This window comes from Bos indicus x Bos taurus, chromosome 3 (assembly GCF_003369695.1).
Source record: "Bos indicus x Bos taurus breed Angus x Brahman F1 hybrid chromosome 3, Bos_hybrid_MaternalHap_v2.0, whole genome shotgun sequence".
Lineage (NCBI taxonomy): Eukaryota > Metazoa > Chordata > Mammalia > Artiodactyla > Bovidae > Bos > Bos indicus x Bos taurus.
The window spans coordinates 79,877,777-79,898,047 of NC_040078.1; the positions used below are offsets into that span (position 1 = coordinate 79,877,777).

Below are 20,271 nucleotides of genomic sequence, written 5' to 3' on the forward strand. Positions count from 1 at the left end.
CAAAGTAGAGTGAGGACTCTGAATGTTTTTCTAACCAAACAATATCTATAATACAGTGGAAGATGAAAGATATTTTAAACACAAATAGGGAGGAGAACATGTTCTTTCTTTTGCTTTTTCTATTTGCTGTGATAGATTTGAGCTGATTAATTTACCGTCTCTTCTGGTTCATTATGACCCAAGGGCACATATATAGATATTAAGAAGGACAAGAAAATAGAGAAAATGGAAATCATATTTTGGGGGACTACATTAGCTCTTTCACACTTCTGCAAGGCTGTTCTAGTAATTTCAGGGACAATCTGCCTCAGGTCCATGAGAACGGTATTAGGAGTTTATGGGTTGCTGCTGCTGCTGCTGCTAAGTCGCTTCAGTCGTGTCTGACTCTGTGCGACCCCATAGACAGCAGCCCACCAGGCTCCCCCATCCTTGGGATTCTCCAGGCAAGAATACTGGAGAGGGTTGCGATTTCCTTCTCCAATGCATGAAAGTGAAAAGTGAAAGTTGAAGTCGCTCAGTCGTGTCCGACTCTTAGCAACCCCATGGACTGCAGCCTACCAGGCTCCTCCGTCCACGGGATTTTCCAGGCAAGAGTACTGGAGTAGGGTGCCGTTGCCTTCTCCATTATGGGTTGCTAAGCTTTTTCTTTTGAGAACTAGAACAGGTATCTTTGACTCAAAAGAAAAAAAATCCATTTGGTTTTAGTTTAAACACTCCAAAGTATTTAGGTTGTTAAGTGGGAGTACACTTCGTGGAAACAGACATAAATGTACACAACAAAGGAGCAGGGTTAGATCACACGCAGACACCTCAAATGTAGATGGTTTGGATTTAGAGGAAGAAACTAACAGATTAGACAAAATGCTAAACAAAGAGGTTAAAAAAAGTTTTGAATTAGAAGCAAAACAAGGCTATTGACTTACTGCAATATGTTTTCCTACAACAAGAATTTCAACCTTTGTTTAAAATTTTTATTTTTAACCTATTTCAGAACTTTTAAAAAGATTTTGATTTGTTTCATTTATTTTATTGAAGTATAATTGATTGCAATGCTGTTAAAGATTCTGGTTTTTAAAGTATTGTGAGAAATGGTGTAGGAAAGTATTGTGGTTCAAGATGGCAGTTTGAGCATGCATGTTTCTTTCTTATCTCTATAGAGGCTCTGTTAGAATGAAAGTGCATGAATAAATCAAATGAGATAATCTGAGAAGGTTAAGAGGGAATGAGATCTCAAATTTCTAATAGATGGAAAACAAGTGGAGGAGTGTAGTAGACCAAAGGAGATAAGCTGCAGACTGAAATACCTCCAGGGTGGGCTATAGCTGAAGAGAAAGACAGTTTGCCCTGTTGCATATACTGGAGATGGGGGGGGAAGTGAAAAGTGAAAGTGAAAGTCACTCAGTCATGTCTGACTCTTTGCGACCTGGGGGACTTTACAGTCCATGGAATTCTCCAGGCCAGAATACTGTAGTGGCTAGCCTTTCCCTTCTCCAGGGAATCTTCCCAACCCAGGGATTGAACCCAGGTCTCCCACATTGCAAGCGGATTCTTTACCAGCTAAGCCACCAGGGAAGCCCTAGATGAAGAGAAAGACAGTTTGCTCTGTTGCATATAGTGGAGATCATATATCAATAACCTCAGATACGCAGATGACACCACCATTACAGCAGAAAGCAAAGAAGAACTAACAAGCCTCTTGATGAAAGTGAAAGAGGAGAGTGAAAAAGTTGGCTTAAAACACAACATTCGAAAAACCAAAGATCATGGCATCCAGTCCCATCACTTCATGGCAAATAGATGGGGAAACCATGGAAACAGTGACAGACTTCATTTTCTTGGGTTCCAAAATCACTGCAGATGGTGACTGCAGCCATGAAATTAAAAGACACTTGCTCCTTGGAAGAAAAGCTATGCCCAACCTAGATAGCATATTAAAAAGCAAAGACGTTACTTTGCCAACAAAGGTCCATCTAGTCAAAGCTATGGTTTTTCCAGTAGTCATGTACGGATGTGAGAGTTGTACCATAAAGAAAGCTGAGCACTGAAGAACTGATGCTTTTGAATTGTGGTGTTGGATAAGACTCTTGAGAGTCCCTTGGACTGCAAGGAGATCCAACCAGTCAATCCTAAAGGAAATGAGTCCTGAATATTCATTGGAAGAACTGATGTTGAAGCTGAAGCTCCAATACTTTGGCCACCTGATGCAAAGAACTGACTCATTGGAAAAGATCCTGATGTTGGGAAGGATTAAAGGCAGGAGGACAAGGGGGTGACAGAGGATGAGATGGCTGGATGGCATCACTGTCTCGATGGACATGAGTTTGTGCAAGCTCCGGGAGTTGGTGACGGACAGGGAAGCCTGGAGTGCTGCAGTCCATGGGGTCACAAAGAGTTGGACACAACTGAGTAAACCAACTGAACTGATATAGTGGAGATGGGGGGAGGAGTGAAGAAAAGGCAGGTAAAAACACAGGAAGAAATAAGACCTTTGTCTGAAAATAGAAAATTCTTTATATGGAATGGGGCTCTTCTACTCCCTCTACTACACATGGAAAAGGCTTCATACTCCCCACACTCAAATTGAAGATTTGTTCTTAAAAGTAATTGGAAAATTATCTGGGGAGGAATCTAGCAGCTGAGGAGTATTGGTGTCTATGAACCTGTCTTTCCTCATCTAGCAGAGCTCTTTCTAACCCATTCAGGGAAGCAATCCCTTTCTTAAATATGAAAGAAAAACAAAGGATTACCACATATGTGTGGAAAGTGTGAGATTTTTTAAAAAGCCAAGATAAACAGGAGGCGAATATGATCCTAGCAGAAACAGAGTTCAAGGAATAAAAGAAAAGAGAATTTTTAAAACAAAGAATGATCCTCTGAATTGGTATTTTTAGTAAGAAAATATTGCATGCATAAAGTCAGAACAGGATACACTGAAAATTAATAGTTGGAAATTTACAACTATAAAGAGCAAATGTTCAATAGAAGCACTGAAGGAACAGGGTATGGCAAGGTCTCAAATATAAATTAAAAAAAAGACAAAGAAACAGAACATATTAGAGAAGAGATAAGAAGTATATATCTATGCAGAGGGTCCAACATCCATGTAATATATATTCTAGAATGAGATCCAAAGAAATAAGAGGAGAGGAAGTTATCAAAGAAATAATATAATTTCTTAGAATTGACAGGGGATTGGAATCAAAAGTGTTTTCAAACAAGAACAAAGTTAAATGAAAAAGAATCTTCCTAAATAGGTTTAGACCTATCACTAAAATTTTAGAACATCAATTACAGGGATAATATATTAAAAGCAAGAAAACTGCATGATACCAGTGAGGAGTAAAAATCAGAGTGGCACTAGACTTCTCAGAAGTGATACCAGATGCTACAGGATAAGGCAGGAATTGTCTCAAAGTTTTATTGGAAAGGCTTGTCAACCTAGAACTTGCTATTCCACCAAAATATCAATAAAGGAAGGCACAATAAAAAGAATTTCAGGCTTGGAGAGACTTCAACTTACACAATATTTCCTGGCAGGTTATGTAAGGAAGTAGTTAATCAAAAAAGAGGAAGAAAAGAGTCTAGAGAACAGTTTTCCACTAGAAACCAGCTTTCCCTTCTCCAAGGGATCTTCCTGACACCAGAATCAAACCAGGGTCTCCTGCATTGCATCCCCCGACTAGAAACCAATTAAGGGAAAATTCAGAGGGATGGCTTGTAGTAATGTTAGAAAAGGCCTAATCCAGATCACAGTAGGAGGATAGAGGATTTCCTGGACAGAGTGCCTGGGGAACAGGTCTCCAGTGAAGATGCACATACAATGACAGCACACAGAAGGTTAAAAAAAAATTAAGAAGCAATTAGAAGCTCTAGAAAAAGCAAAACAAACACAAAACAAAGCATAAAAATTAAAAATGAGGCCAACTAAAATTTCACAAAATTCAGATCAACAGGGTGGAGTGTTTCTAAAATATTTTTTTTTAACTATTTTGTGTCATTGGAACCACAAAGTGTGGTAATATAATCTCATTATATTACTTGGTTCTGCAAGGAACAATATTTATAAACTCATAACAATGAAAATACAGTTTATTGGGTTTTCATTTTTTAAAATTAACTCCAGACAAATTATCGCACAGAACATGCTATTGACCCTGACTTAAGTGAAAATGTAAAGTTACAGTTGACAAAGATTGGAAAGTGGAGAGAGACATGGAGGGAAAGGTAAGAATACTAATGTCTTTATTTTATTTTAATAAAGGGAGGAGGTTCTAAGAAACAGTCTCTATTTCATGGAACAACAAATGGAGTTTTAGAAGACTATCCTGAGATTATAGACTGATTACTGAAGGAACTGAAAAAAAAAAGTGACTAACAATATGACATGGAAATAGCATGGGGAAAGAAGGGGAAAAAAGTATGTGCAGAATTAAGTCCTCATTACAGCCAGAAATCACTAAATATTTACATCTCATAATGACATAAGTATCTTATTTTTAGAAATACAAAGGTGACCGGCCAGAAAAATTAAGAGCAAATGGCTGCACCATTTTAACGTTCATGTTGGCAGTACAGGAAAGTTGCAGTTTCTCCACATTCTCACCAACACTTACTACCTGTTGTTTTTATTATACCATCCTAGCTAGCACAGAGTGCTAGCTTGTGCTTTTGGTTTACATTTCCCTAATCTCTTCCTAATCACATTGAACATATATTCATTTTTCCTTATTGGCTATTTGTACATCTTCTTTGCAGAAATGTCTATTCGGATTCTTTGCCAATTTTTTTGTGTTAAGATATACATAAAATTTATTATTTCAACTATTTTTAAGTGCACAATTTAGTGGCATTAAGTATATTTAGCAATCCATTGTTAACATGGACTTGATGGGAAGGGTATCACTGTGAGTACAATGAACCTGAGTTTAACCAAGGTTTTCACATCTACAGGCTGTCTGATCAAGACAAGCTGCTGAACCAATCTGTGCCTCAGTTTTGTAATCAGAAAATATAAAGCTATTAGGTCTATGACCAAATCAAATAAAATAATATGAATATGAAAGTTTGGAGCAGATAGTAAATTGTCTTGTCCTCTTTAGAAATATAATGTGAATTATACTGTATTATTTGTCCCCAAAAAAGTACTTTTAGTTAGGAGATTAAAGTAGAAGGTGAGATTTTAAGAAGTTATTGAATTTTAGAAGATTCGATTTTTATCATCAGTAAAACCTTTGAAATTTTTTACATTCTTCTTTACTCTTCAAATATTCCTGATACATTCCAAAAACTGCTTTATTCCTAACTGAGTACCTGTTAAGCCAAGTAATAAACTGAGTACCTTGAGGGCTCGTTATGCTTAAAGAATATCTTATAAGATTTTAAAGTCTAATATTTGCAAAAGTAAAAAAAAATCAGTCTTACAGATAATGTCATTCACCCACCCTACTTAGAAATTCTTCACTCTTCCTCAGTTTACCAGAACCTGGGGACATGTGGTGATATTTCTGTCTACTGCACATGTCTGCCAGGCGATCTGCTCTGGCATGATGCTCCTCCTCAGGGAGCTACATGACATAGCGGGGTAGCCTGTAGGCTAGAGTCACTGACTCAGTCTACATTCTTTTGTGTCCAGCATTTTCTGGAAAATGGAAAAACTTGATGCAGGGTCAAACTACATTTTGCTGAGGTGGGCCTGACCATTTCCCTGCCCTGGAAAATACTTAGAAGCCATTATTCCTGGTGGTTCATAGAGATTTCAGAGCTTACCATTTTGAAGACTGAGTGTTTCAGCTTCTCTGAGACAGTAGGATTGTTATTTCCAGAATGTATATATACTGACATGGTGAAGTATTTACATTTTTAGTTAGATAAGTACTTCGATTTTTTTTTTTTACAAAATTCCTCTCATATTCAAAGAAGAAAAAAACCTCAATATTTAAGAAAATAGTCTCCTTTTTACTCTTTTGTCTTTTAACCTCCCTATTTTCAGTTTGTGAATGTGCTAAGGTCCTTCCTACCACAGGGCTTTGTTTTCACAGGTGGACTTGCCTGGGCTCTCACCCTCCACCACAAATCCTGCTTGATCACCGTTCATCTCCCAGATCTTAGCTCAACTGTCACGTTCTTACCTTCACTCACTCACCACCCCTGATCCCACATAATACACTCAGCACACTGGGTCCCTTTATTTCACAACACGTTTATCATTATTAGTGTTTGTAATAGTATCATAATATGTATTGTATATAACACATATAGTTATTTCAGTTATAAACTGATTAATCTTATCTTTCCCATAGACCGTACACTCCAAGAGTTTTTATTTTCCCACCATTTTAACCCCAAGGCCTAGATGAGTGACTGGCATTAGGATAACTATTCAATAAATATCCCTTGAATAAATGCATGGGATGAATTAATGATTGAACTATAAATGAATAAACAGTTTTAGAGAGAGAAAAGAAGACAAGCTCATTCTATACTGCTTTTAGCCAGTCATTCCTGTGACCTCCCTGTCACTGCCTAGATGGTAAGAACGATATCTTAAAAATTGTTTTCCTAGCCTGCAATGAAGGAGATGCAGGTTTTATCCCTGGGTTGAGAAGATCTGCCGGAGGAGGACATGGCAACCCACTCTAGTATTCTTGTCTGGAGAATTATGTGGACAGAGGAGCCTGGTAGGCTACAGTCCATGGGGTTGCAAAGAGTTGGACACGACTGAAGTGACTGAGCTCACACATGCTGTCAAATAATGTAGCTACTAGTCACATTTGGATACTGAATATTGAAATGTGACTAGTCCAAATTGAAATGTGCAGGAAGTCTAAAATACATAAAGGATTTTTGAGGCTTAGTTTGAAAAAAAAAAGAATGTGTACTATCTGATTAATAATTTTAAATTTGATTGTATTTGAAATGATACTATTTTGGACATTGGATTAAATAAAATAGATCATTAAAATAAAAAAAAAATTGTTTTCCCAGAGCCTAGCAACATCCTAGACTTACACGTAAATACTCATTCTCATTATGTGCTTGTTGAACAAAGGAATGAATGAATGACAAATAAATATACATGGCTGAAATGTCACTATCACTTCAATAACTGTCACTGTAAGAATTCATAATGGAAGAGAAAGGAGAGGAATAAATATTTTACTAATTGAAAAAATCATCAGGTCTGTTTTCATGAAAGGAGATTCTGTGGCTTATAGTAAGGGCATAGCTGAGAAGTGTATGGGTGTGGGGCTGGTTAGATTCAGGCAAAGTGAAGTTTCTGTAAAGATAATGTATCCATGTAAGTATGTGAAACTACAGTGCTACCATGTCTGAAGATAAAACACTGTCTCTTCTGCTAAAAGATTATAATTTAGTTGCTTGCATTGTTTTGCCCACAATATTACTTATTTTGCTCACTCACTTGTTCATTGGTAAACTGTAGAGCAGTGATTTTGTTATTGCAAATCATATTCATTAGTATGTGAATGAAGTTAGAGGGTTGTAACCAGTATTTTTTAAATGAAATAAAATTTTGAAGATAGAGGACACTGCAAATGCATATTATTTATATCTATACATTTACTAGGTTGCAAGGTAAAGCATATTTCTCACCAAGGGTCATGGTCAAAAAAAGGAAAGCCAGAGAGAACAATTACTAATAGAATAGGCTTAAAAATTAGACAAATTAGTAAACTAAGTCAGACTCTAAAACAAGTTACCTAACCAGTATAAGCTTTAGGTTTTTTCCTTCTATAAATGGAGATGCTAATACTTATTACGTGGGGTAACTGAAAGAATAATAATGTAAAACATGTAAATATGCAATATAATGATAATTTATTGAGACACTACTATTTGGAAGTACCATCTTCTTTACTCCCTGAAACAACTCAATGAGGTAAGTTCTATTAAACCTCACTTTACAGGAGAGGAAACTAAGCTACCAAGAACTGAAATAAAAATCTTAATGAATGTAAGGATATGTATCTCAATGATCTGCACATAAATAAATGGACATATTATATCAGCATTTTGTTAATTCTTTTGTGAATCTTGACTTTAGTATTTTGCGTTTAGCAGGAGGAGCTCAATAATATATGTGGTCTTTAAATACAGCCCTAGAACTCAGAACACTCTTCACAATAAATAATGAAATGCTCTGGAAACTTAGAGGGGGCAGAATTTCTTCTGAACTACATTGTTCACAGAAGGTTTGGGGAAAGAAGAGCTTAAAGCAAACTCTTCACTGACATAGAGGGGTCTGTAGAGGTGAGAGAAATAGTGTCAGCATGACTAAGGCCCATGGACAGGAAAAATGGAATATATAAGTTGATAACAGATTGTAGACAGAAGTCATTGAGAACCAGCTTAAAAGGACTATACTTGATCTTGTAGCTAAATAGAAACCACTGAAGACGTGTTACCGTGAAATACGATGACACAATTATTGAGACTGAATAACCCCATATGATTATTGTTCAAAACATCGTTTAGATATTTTGCCATGAAAACTGAATTCTATTTTCCCAGTTTTATAGGTAGAAAGCCAACCCTGCTTCAAGGAAAACTTGGGAAATTAATGATATATTTGTTAAATTCTAGAGTTTTCTGAGAAAATCTATTATAGACATAAGTGCAAATTATTAAAGTTGACTAATTGTTTCATAAGTAGCTTGAAAGGAGCTATCTTCATAAATGTAAGCTTTACTATGATAATTGCATTTTCAGATTGTGGCGTTTTAGGAAAGGATTATGTACTTTTTAATTGATTTAAGTAATTATGAAGATAATTACAAGGGTTAAAAATATTGATTCCAGCCTTTTCCAAAGAACAATCAATTTATACCCAAAAAGTATATATAAATATTTGTTCTTCATCAGATTTGACCCTAACATTCTAATATTTGTTTTATGATATACTATGACACAGAAGAAAGGTATGTATATTGTTAATTCAGATGATAAACTTTCTATTGAATTTTGTTTTGTCCTGGTTTCAAATCCCTGCATCTTCCTATCCATGAAAATAAGTAACAAATTAGACAGATTCATATTAAGATGAATTGAATAAAATAAAATTTAAACCTTATCCTTAAAAAAAAAGTTTTGAACCTCAAAAATGTTTGAAGTTCTAAAAGGTATACAGCATCTAAAATGAAATATTATATACTTGGGGTTTAAAAAAATTGAAAAAAGGACCTTCTGAAAATTAAGTCCTTGTGCCCAGGAACAGTTCTTGGGGTTTGGAACATCTTCCCAAAACAACTTTTTCATTCTACAAAGGATAAACAAGGCATTAGAATTAGAGAACATTCACATTGAAAATGTTAACAGTTTATAAGCGACCAACTAGAAACTAAGTCTACCAGACTGGTTATGCCACAGTAGGATCAAATTTCCTTTCATATGCCATCACAGGAAGATTTCTACCAACTTTATGTCTAGACCAAAGTTAATGATCACTATAATAATAATTAAAAAAATAGCTAACATTTATTGAAAACTGTATGCCTAGCCCTGTGCTAAATACTTTGCACAGGCCCCATCAGCTCACTTGATTGGAAGATGAATTCAGATTCTAAAATCACTTTTCCCTCTTCACTGCTAGAAGACAAAACTTTCTGTAGAGATTTGCCACATGTGAAATAACCTCAGTGTTCTGGACCTCTCAGCACAGAGTGATGGCGCACATAAAGAACCATTCAAGCAGTTCAAATGAGACAGAAGGGAGCCACACAGTGCTAAAATTTAAAAAGCGTAATGTTTACTAACCATAAGTGAATTGACTGTTCCAAATAAATTTTCGCAACTAAAAGTCCTCAACCTAGATTTACAATTCTGAAAGCCATTCCTGTCACCTCTATGAATATACTGCCTAGGCTTTTCTGTTATAAGCTTGTTATTTCATGAATGTATATAGTTTTATTAAAAATCTAATTTCTTCCCTGAGGCTTATGTGTGCTAGCAAAATGCAGTGTGGATTCCTGAAATAAGGAATCCTTTTTCTTCTTATGCCATCTTATTATATACTGAATACATATAAAATATTTAGCATATTTTAGTGTTTCTGATTTGGGTTTAAAATGGTTTAAATATGCTTGAGATTTTTAACACCACATACAATACCTTTGATGTGACACTGACAATATTCCAAGCAATAAGATTGAGGAGGAAATTATTATTGGCACGATTACATATAGATCTGCATCATGCTGGTGTTTTTCATCATCTGAAAAAGAAAAAAAATCACACAACTCAAAATCTTGAGGAAGTAAGTAATTTCTGTATCAAAAATCATAACATACCCTTTTCTGATTTCATCGTAAATCTGAATGACCTTTAAAGATACCAAAATCAGAAAGACATAAGCATAGCTTTGATCATAAAATAATTACTATTTTGTTCAGAGTTATGCTTCTTGTAATGTAGCAAACCATTTTCTCAAAAGTATTTATTTGCCAGCTCTCTCCATCTGATCACTTTTCAATTATATGAATCAAAGTGTCAGTTAAAGTTGTTATGATGGCTCTCTGCATCAGTCATCTGCTTCTGGAGAAGGCATTCTACAAGACCCATCAACTTCTATCTTGTTCACTTCAGACACATTGACTTCTTTGTTGCTTCTTGAACCACCAAGCATGCTCACTCTTCAGGGTCTTTGCACTTGCTGTCCCCTTGCTCAAATGTTCTTCCCCTTTGTCCTTGCAGGACTTACCACCTTCTTAGAGAAAAAGACCATCATTTTTGGCCACCATTACTGCTCAGACAGTAAAGAATATGCCTGCAGTGTGGGTAGACCTGGATTCAATTCCTGAATTGGGAAGATCCCTTGGAGAAGGAAACAAACGGCAACCTACTCCAGTATTCTTGCCTGGAAAATTCCATGGACAGAGGAGCCTGGTGGGCTAAAGTCCATTGGGTCACAAAGAGTAGGACATGATTGAGCGACTAACACACACACTAAAGCACCACATTTTAACTCTATCCCTTCATTTTACTTTTATTTTAATTTCATATACTTATTTCTATATGAGACTATATTATTTGTTTATTGTCTGTCATTTGAGTACTGGAGTTTAAGCTCCATTTAGGGCACAGACTGATGTTCAATATTCAATCCCCAATGCTTAGAACAGTGTTCAATATATATTTGTTGAACAGTACATGAATGAAGTTATATATAATTATTTTACTTCTAAAACCAAGTAAAATATTTCTCTCTTGAAACTTCATTATTGGGTTGCTTAGATTTTAAAACAACTTGAAAAATAATAGTAAAATAAAAATCTTCCCGCTCCAAGTACAGTAAGATGAGTTAGAAATATGACACCCAGTGAACTTTCTTCTATACCTGTCTCTCCAGTTTTATTTTCAGAAAAATTTTCCTTAGAAGATGATGAAAATTTAAAGACTCCATAAGTATGTCAAAGCTTATTGTTTGGGGTAGGTGTGTTTATATTAATTGTGCAGCAAATTAATATTTTTTCAATTAACCTTTATGATGATATACTTTGTGGCATAGCTGGGTATTTCCATTTTTGTTTCCATCAACTTTCTGATGTGAAGAGCAGACTCATTAGAAGAGACTCTGACGCTGGGAAAGATTGACAGCAAGAGGAGAAGTGGGTAACAGGATGATATGGTTGGATGGCATCACTGACTCAATGGACATGAGTTTGAGCAAACTTTGGGAGATAGTGAAGGACAGGGAAGCCTGGCGTGATGCAGTCCATGGGGTTACAAAGAGTTGGAGACAACTTAGCGACCAAATAGCAATCAACTTTCTACCCAATTTGAGACTGAAAGTTTTACTTACCAATACAGAAACACAATATCGTGCCTGATTATTCTTAATGACACCATGGAACCATATACCCTTAATACAGTCACCCATGACACATCTACAGAAGACTCTGGGCTCTTCCATGATTCCATCAGAAAGAGAATAATCAGATGGCAGCATTATTGCTAACTAAGGAAGAAATCACATATCTGTGTAAAAGGAAACTAAAAGTAAAAATTTTTACCTTGAGCAAAACTATTAATTATCTTCGGTTTCCCTACTCCTTCCGTAAATATTGGGTAAAGACTGAACTGATATTTCTCAATGGGGATAAAATAATCTGAGGAGAAAAAAATATTTTAAAGAGTCATCCCTACTGAATTAATATTAATGAGTGAAATCTATATAAAAGTTTTAAGTGACTCATATTTTCATGCATATAAAACTGATGATTCATTGATTGAAACTGGATTGAAAACTGATGACTGCTATCTATGGACTGAAATATAATTGGGGAGTTTCAAAGAGAATCTGAGCACTCTAAATTCTCCTAGTAACACCAATAATTTTCCAAATAATGTTTTAAAAATTTTACCCAGAGATAGAAAATTGCAATTTTTCAAAGGCATGTTCCAGCGACAGTCAGTTTGTTCAAGTTCGGGCTGTATGAGCTGTTCCATTTCCCTTTCCTGGACAATCTGCTCTACCTCTTTTCCCACCAGATCAAAGCCAGCAATATTCCCTTTCCATAGGAATTCAGTTTACTCAGCTTCTCTGTTCAAGGGAGTTGGGAGATTAAAGTCTTAGGAAATCCTATGTAAAGAACTTGGGAATGGGGACCAGGAATCTTTGTACATATCCAGGTGTCTAGATCTACGGAAGATGACCATCTCCATAGCAAAGCTCAAAATGGATCTATCGGTGATCTATCATTTTCACAAATGCTAATGACACACAAATATTACTCCACGAGAGATAAATCCCTTTGAAGCATAGAGTAACCACCTGGACAACAGTAATAATGAATTGAATGTAGTTCTCCATCAGTCATTTGTTTCTCTTTACTCTGATGCTAAATTCTAGGGTCTTGGAATGAAAAGTATGAGCCTTGGGATAACACTGTAAATAGCACTACAGCAATCCTTAGCGTCCCTGCTTAAAGCTTACTCAGACTTGGAGATTCTGTACTGTGCGCTTACATTGTGTACTTTATTCACCTTACAGGATAACTGGTCTACTTTTGGGAAATTATTCATCAGACCTTCAGCCTGGCCCTCCCACTCATTGTTAGTGGCATCATAAGTTGGTATACAATTTGGGAAAACAATCTGGCAGTAGATATCAAAAGCTGTTAAAACTCATTTTTTTTTAAAAGGTTAAACTGGATGCAACATAAAAGTTCTCAAATAAATAAATGGTTTAAGTATATTTTGTAGTAAAATGCTATATAATCATTAATGATGGTTAAAGGATTAGAGATAAAATAGAAACATGTTTGTGATATATCAAAGGAACCAACCAGAAGAAAAGTTATAAATGATACAATATGATTACAACTATAAATATTTAAGTGAAAAACAAATGAAATAGAATTAAATGCTGGTGACAAGGTGACAGAATTAAAGGTAATAATATGGATTATCTATATTTTTGAAGTTTCCATTAACTGTGTTATTTGAATTAATAATCTGTAGAGTCATATTAACTCATAGGAAAAACTTATCAAAATACAGTAAGCTTACCATGGACATAATACTTCTTAACAGAGGAAGGGATTCTAAGCCATTTAATTTCACTGTCTTCATTAAGAATTTTCCACTCAAGAATAAAATACATCAGATTGTAATCGCTGGGTGACAGCATCCAGGAAAGAATTACACAACTGCTGTTTAAAGGGTAAGCACTGAGTGACTGCACGATATTTACTGAGGGGAAAAGAAGAAAATTTATTTTTAACTTCAAAATGAATGAAAATCTCCAAATTGTCTTTAGAAACATAAAACTTAGTGAAAAAGGAAGAAGGAAGAGAAAGCAGATATTTACACAAATAAATATAAAACATGGCAATTATTTTTGTATCACAGAAGTCATATAAGCAGAGAGATGTGGAAATACATGCTATCGATAAATAAGATTCTACCTAAAATCCAGATTGGATATGGTCAAAAGATGTTCTCTTCTGTAGTAATGTACATGCCTATTAATCATCCTAATTCCCCCTAACTCTTCTCTCCCATTGATGGAATCATGCTTTCAAAGTATAAAACTAATCATTTTAACACCCTCTGTACAGAGTCCCACTTCAAAACCTCCAGACTTCCACAAGTGAGGACAAAATTCTCATCATACCTACAATGCCCCAAGGGCCGTGTCTCAGCACATCTGTCGGCTTTGCTGCACACACACACACACACACACACACACACACACACACGCATGCGCGCACGTGCGCCCCTGGTGATCCTCCTTCATGTCCCCTCCTGGACCGCAGGATTTTCGGTCAGACTGTTCCTCTCTCAGGGGAGCTCTTCTTCCCACCTTTCATGGAAGTTTAATTCCTATACCGCATCCTCAAGAAAACTTCTCTGACCCTCAATACTGGTTTAGGCTCCTATATTTTTTCTTTTATAAAATTATATTCCTTTCCTAGGAACATGCATCTCAGTTTGTAAATAGGCATTAACTTATACGATTATTTGACTAAAGTCTGTCTCATCTCACATATTAAAGTCTGTGAGACCATTATAATTTTACCCACATTCGAATTTCTACCACCTAGCATAGTGCAGCATTAAACAAATATTTCTATTAATAGAACATATTGATTGAGAATATTTAAGTGTAAAATACAGTGCAAATGCTGTGAAACTTACATAAAGTTTACACTATATGTACACAAGTAATTACTATACAAGGCAGGATATAAAATACCATAGAAAAGGTAGAAAGTATTCTGAGAACTAAAAAAAAGGATAGGACACATCTAAGTAAAGCAATAAGCAAATATTTCAGGAAGGTACATGATTAGTAGAGGGAAGTGAAATTTGAATTTTTCATTAAAAATTATACTTTGAATATACTATACAAGCTCCTATATAAAGTGGTTCTTAATTCCTTGATTAATCAAATATATCAAAATTAATATGAGGGTTCATCACATATTAAATGAAATACAAGTTATTTTCAAATCTAAGCAATTACTTGTACCTATCTAATGTTATACTATCACATATATATATATATGTAGTATATATGACACACACATGTGTATTTTACCTATTAATATATGTGTGTGTATATATATGGACTCATTATATGCATATGTATATACATATATAAAGAGAGAGAGAGAGATTCATTCACCTACAACCCCCATTGGCCCAGAAGTTTTAAGTTTTAGATTTATCAGAACATTCACATTTATTACAATACTATTTCAACAATGTTCTACCATGTGAAAACCCAAGGACCACATCACATAATCAGGATATACACTTACATTGTTTTTTAGACAAAACAGAGATAAAAGGTAAAAAAGAGACTGATTCAGGGAATTGTAAGCTTCTTGGAAGATCATTTAGAATGGGAGGGGTTTGCAAAGATTAAATATTAAAAGGAGCACAGGTTTAATACCCTATACCTTTTCTTACCTTTGCTGATAGCCCGTGAGAATGTTAAATTAAAATTTGCAGAAGAAGCACCAATTGAATTGATGGCCAGCACCATAACAGAATGTGCTTGCTCTGTCCAAAGGAAAGTGAGTTTAGTGTGGTTTCCCACATCTTCCAACCACGTTCCATTGTGGGAAGTATGATGTTTTACCACATATCTTCTTACACTGCACAATGAGTCATTTTTCATCAGGGGCTACAATAAACACAAAAGTTGATTAGCTGAAGGGCTACAGTGCTTTTTATACAAGCCAAGCTCCTGGAACTCTGATTAAACATTTCCCATTGGTAGGCAGGGGCCAGACCAGAGCAACCTCTGATGAATTCAAGGCTGAAGTGTGGGCTGCTCTGACAGTCTCCCTGAAGCTGTCTGGGTGACTATGGAACATGGGAAACTTGTTTTCTCCTTATGGATTTTTTTTTCTTTAAGACTCAGAGAATAAATCACTTGAAGATAATGAAGTATGGATTATAAATAGGATACTTTTCTACCAGGAAGTTTCACTCTAATTTTAGAGAAAAGAAAGACTAATGGGGAGTTGAGCATTTCTTCATCTAAAAAGCAAAAAAAAAAGGAGTAACCCTTTGTTTCTGTAAAGCAGAAATGAGAAAGAGCTGAAAAGAAATTAATCACCACTTCTATCAATCTTAGTAAGACTGGTCATTTTTTTTTCTTCCCATGACATGCTGACACTACAAGTCACAGAGAGCATCAGGACAGTGTACAAGGCACCCCAGAACATCTGTCTTGTAGTTAAAAAAATCATACCAGGTCACCGAGATGCCAGTGTAAAATACATTCTTAGTACAATTCTATCCTTCCATCCTACAGAGCATTAACAATACATCCCACTTTGCCATCACCTTCACCTGTTTCAGGTAAGATTTAAGTGCTACTAATACCTTGTCAGCCTTTAGCAAGCTTGACACTACACAACAGACTAGAGCAGTGCTTCTCATTTTTTGTCATTGAGATTCTTCTTCTAAAAGTCAGAAATTGAGAAACATAAATACAAACACACATAACTATATCCCTGCAGGTCTTGGAAGAACCTGGGTAGGTGGTGAGAAGATATTAGCAGCCACTGCAAGAAATAAGGGCTTCCCTGGTGGCTCAGACGGTAAAGTATCCGCCTGCAACATGGGAGACCTGGGTTCAATCCCTGGGTTGGGAAAGTCCCCTGGAGGAAGGCATGGCAACCCACTCCTTGCCTGGAGAATCCCCATGAATAGAGGAGCCTGGCAGGCTACAGTCCATGGGGTCACAAAGAGTTGGACACCACTGAGCGACTAAGCACAGCACAGCAAGAAATAAATGAAAAATCATACCTATGTTGCATTTTGTTTTTAAACAACCTGTCAGTTTTCATATACAAATGTTTACTTTTGTAACCCTCAAGTAAAATTGATGGTAAACTTCCTTACTTTCTAGTCCTGCAAGTTACTCTAGGCTCATCTTGTGTATTTCCTGCCCCAGACCTATTACCAAGCATTTTTTCACAGAGCCTTAGTTTCTTTATTGGAGAATAGTACTAGAAACAAATCTGAGAATGTTGCTTACTACCAGAATATGGCTTTCTCGGTTGACAGATTAAGGAAATGCATGTGTGTGTATTATATCTATATACACACATATCTATGAAAATTTCTCAATCAATAGCCAGACAAAAGAGAAAAGAGAACTATAATTACAAGCTGTAATGGAAACATAATTAACCTAACAATATAAAATAATTACATACAATTTAGGGGGTTAAGCAGAGTGATATGGTAAGTGGAAGTGCATACATGCATATGTTTTCATCCGCCCAGCCAGTTTGTCTTTTGGTTGGTGCATTTAACCCATTTACATTAAGGTAATTATTGATATGTATGATCTATTACCATTTTCTTAATTGTTTAGGGTTTATTTTGTGTAGGTCTTTTCCTTCACTTGTGATTCCTGCCTAGAGAACCTCTTTTATCATTTGTTATAAAGCTGACTTGATATTGCTGAATTCTCTTAACTTTTGCTTGCCTGGAAAGCTTTTGATTTCTCCATCAAATCTGAACAAGAGTCTTGCTGGGTAGAGTATTCTTGGTTGGAGGTTCTTCCCACTGAAAATTTCTATGTGAATCTATCTGTATCCATATTAAGCTAAACATGAGTTCATACCCTAGCCCATTACCACATGGATCATTCTTTGCTTATCTATAATCAGTTAAACAGTAACAAACTTGAGTCCTTCTTACCACCCATCATCCAGTACTTAATTGTTCAATTCCAATTTATATATCTAAGGAATGATGCTAAAGCTGAAACTCCAGTACTTTGGCCACCTCATGCAAAGAGTTGACTCATTGGAAAAGACTCTGATGCTGGGAGGGGTTGGGGGCAGGAGGAGAAGGGGATGACAGAGGATGAGATGGCTGGATGGCATCACTGACTCGATGGACGTGAGTCTGAGTGAACTCTGGGAGTTGGTGATGGACAGGGAGGCCTGGCGTGCTGCGATTCATGGGGTCACAAAGAGTCAGACACAACTGAGCGACTGAACTGAACTGAACTGAATGATACCAAAACTGTTAACCCATACCTTGTGAGAAAAATGACTTTACCAACTAGAATACAGTGGTTATGTATAGTTCCTTTTGACTTCATTCTTAAAAATCTACTCATTAAAAAGGTTGCCTAGGCCTGGACCTTTTTTCCCAACTCCTTCAGTGAGGTTGTTTCATACACTTGTAGTACAGTTAGATTCTCTTGTTGCAGCCTGAACTCCATTCTAGGATTCTCCAGCCTCCTAATGATTTCTCTTTAATTTGCATACATTAAGGTTTTCTCTTTATGCTATAGGGTTTTATGAATTTTTAGAAATACATAAGGCTATGCAGCACTTAGTAGTGTTGGAATTATACTGTACATAGCCATTTCATATTGTCTTTTTAAATTTAGTCATACTAAATTTGAGGTTCCTTCATGCCTTTTTATGACTTTGATAGCTCATTTCTTTTTAGTGCTGAATAATCTTCCATTCGGAGAAGGCAATGGTACCCCACTCCAGTACTCTTGCCTGGAAAATCCCATGGACGGAGGAGTTTGGTAGGCTGCAGTCCATGGGGTCGCTAAGAGTCAGACACGACTGAGCGACTTCACTTTCACTTTTCACTTTCACACACTAGAGAAGGAAATGGCAACCCACTCCAATGTTCTTGCCTGGAGAATCCCAGGGACGGGGGAGCCTGGTAGGCTGCCATCTATGGGGTCGCACAGAGTCGGACACGACTGAAGTGACTTAGCAGCAGCAGCATGTACTCACTAGGACAATATTATACCAAATAATTTCACCATCATAAAAAATCCCCTGTTCTTCACCCATTCAAACATTTCCCCATCAACCAAACACCTGGAAACCATTGATCTTTTTGCTGTCTCTATAGTTACATCACTTCATGGGAAATAGATGGGGAAACAGTGGAAACAGTGTCAGACTTTATTTTTCTGGGCTCCAAAATCACTGCAGATGGTGACTGCAGCCATGAAACTAAAAGACGCTTACTCCTTGGAAGGAAAGTTATGACCAACCTGGATAGCATATTCAAAAGCAGAGACTTACTTTGCCAACAAAGGTCCGTCTAGTCAAGGCTATGGTTTTTCCTGTGGTCATGTATGGATGTGAGAGTTGGACTATGAAGAAGGCTGAGTGCCAAAGAATTGATGCTTTTGAACTGTGGTGTTGGAGAAGACTCTTGAGAGTCCCTTGGACTGCAAGGAGATCCAACCAGTCCATTCTGAAGATCAGCCCTGGGATTTCTTTGGAAGGAATGATGCTAAAGCTGAAACTCCAGTACTTTGGCCACCTCATGCAAAGAGTTGACTCATTGGAAAAGACTCTGATGCTGGGAGGGATTGGGGGCAAGAGGAGAAGGGGACGACAGAGGATGAGATGGCTGGATGGCATCACTGACTCGATGGACGTGAGTCTCAGTGAACTCCAGGAGTTGGTGATGGACAGGGAAGCCTGGCATGCTGCAGTTCATGGGGTCGCAAAGAGTCGGACACGACTGAGTGACTGATCTGATCTGATAGTTACATCTATCTTTTCTTGAACGTCATCTAAGTGGAATTATAATGTAGCCCTTTACACAGGCTTCTAGCACTTAGCAACATTCATTTAAGACTCATCCATATCTTTTGTGGCTTTATATTCTTTTTATCACTGAATATTATTCCCAGGCAGCACTAATGGTAAAGAACCCACCTGCCAATGCTAAGAAATGCAGGTTTGATCCCTGGGTCAGGAAGATCCCCTGGAGGAGAACATGGCAACCCACTCAACTCATTGTTTTCCAGAGAATCCCATGAACAGAGGCGCCTGGTGGGCTACAGTCCATAGCGTTACAAAGAGTCGACAGGACTGTAGAGACTTAGCACACACACATTATTCCATTATATGAAAGTACCAAAGTTTTTTTATAAGAATCTATCAAACTATATTCCAAAGTGGTTGTGCAATTTTGCATTATCGCCGGCAAAGAATAAAAGTTCCTGTTGCTTCACATTCTAGTCAGCAATTTATTGTGAGTTTTTTGGATTTTAACCACCCTAAAAAGTATGTATTGTGTCTTATTGTTGTTCTAGTATGGATTTCCCTAATGACAAATGATGTTTGTAAGGACTGAATGTTTGTATCCCCTGAAGATTCTAACAAAAAAAAATACATTCACTTGGGACAGAAATCAATTCATTTGGGAGAAAGAATGCTTTCAAAATTGCTAAGTTCTATACTCATTGTTTTTAGAAATATCTGTTGTATACTTGCCATCATACAGAAAGAA

General features: G+C 36.5%; 1 protein-coding gene across 5 annotated transcripts in view; it reads right to left on the reverse strand.

The window, feature by feature from the left end:
- LEPR (leptin receptor) overlaps window positions 1-20,271 on the reverse strand; it is a 94,070-nt gene that overhangs the window by 2,751 nt on the left and 71,048 nt on the right. For 4 of the 5 annotated variants that reach the window (XM_027537000.1, XM_027537001.1, XM_027537002.1 and 1 more), the window contains 5 exons: window positions 15,433-15,649; window positions 13,525-13,707; window positions 12,027-12,122; window positions 10,126-10,228; window positions 9,199-9,274 (listed from right to left, as the gene is read on the reverse strand). In XM_027537000.1, the coding sequence (XP_027392801.1) occupies window positions 9,199-9,274; window positions 10,126-10,228; window positions 12,027-12,122; window positions 13,525-13,707; window positions 15,433-15,649 (675 nt within the window). The remainder of the gene's footprint in view (window positions 1-9,198; window positions 9,275-10,125; window positions 10,229-12,026; window positions 12,123-13,524; window positions 13,708-15,432; window positions 15,650-20,271) is intronic. The other variant, XM_027537004.1, reaches the window with a different exon arrangement.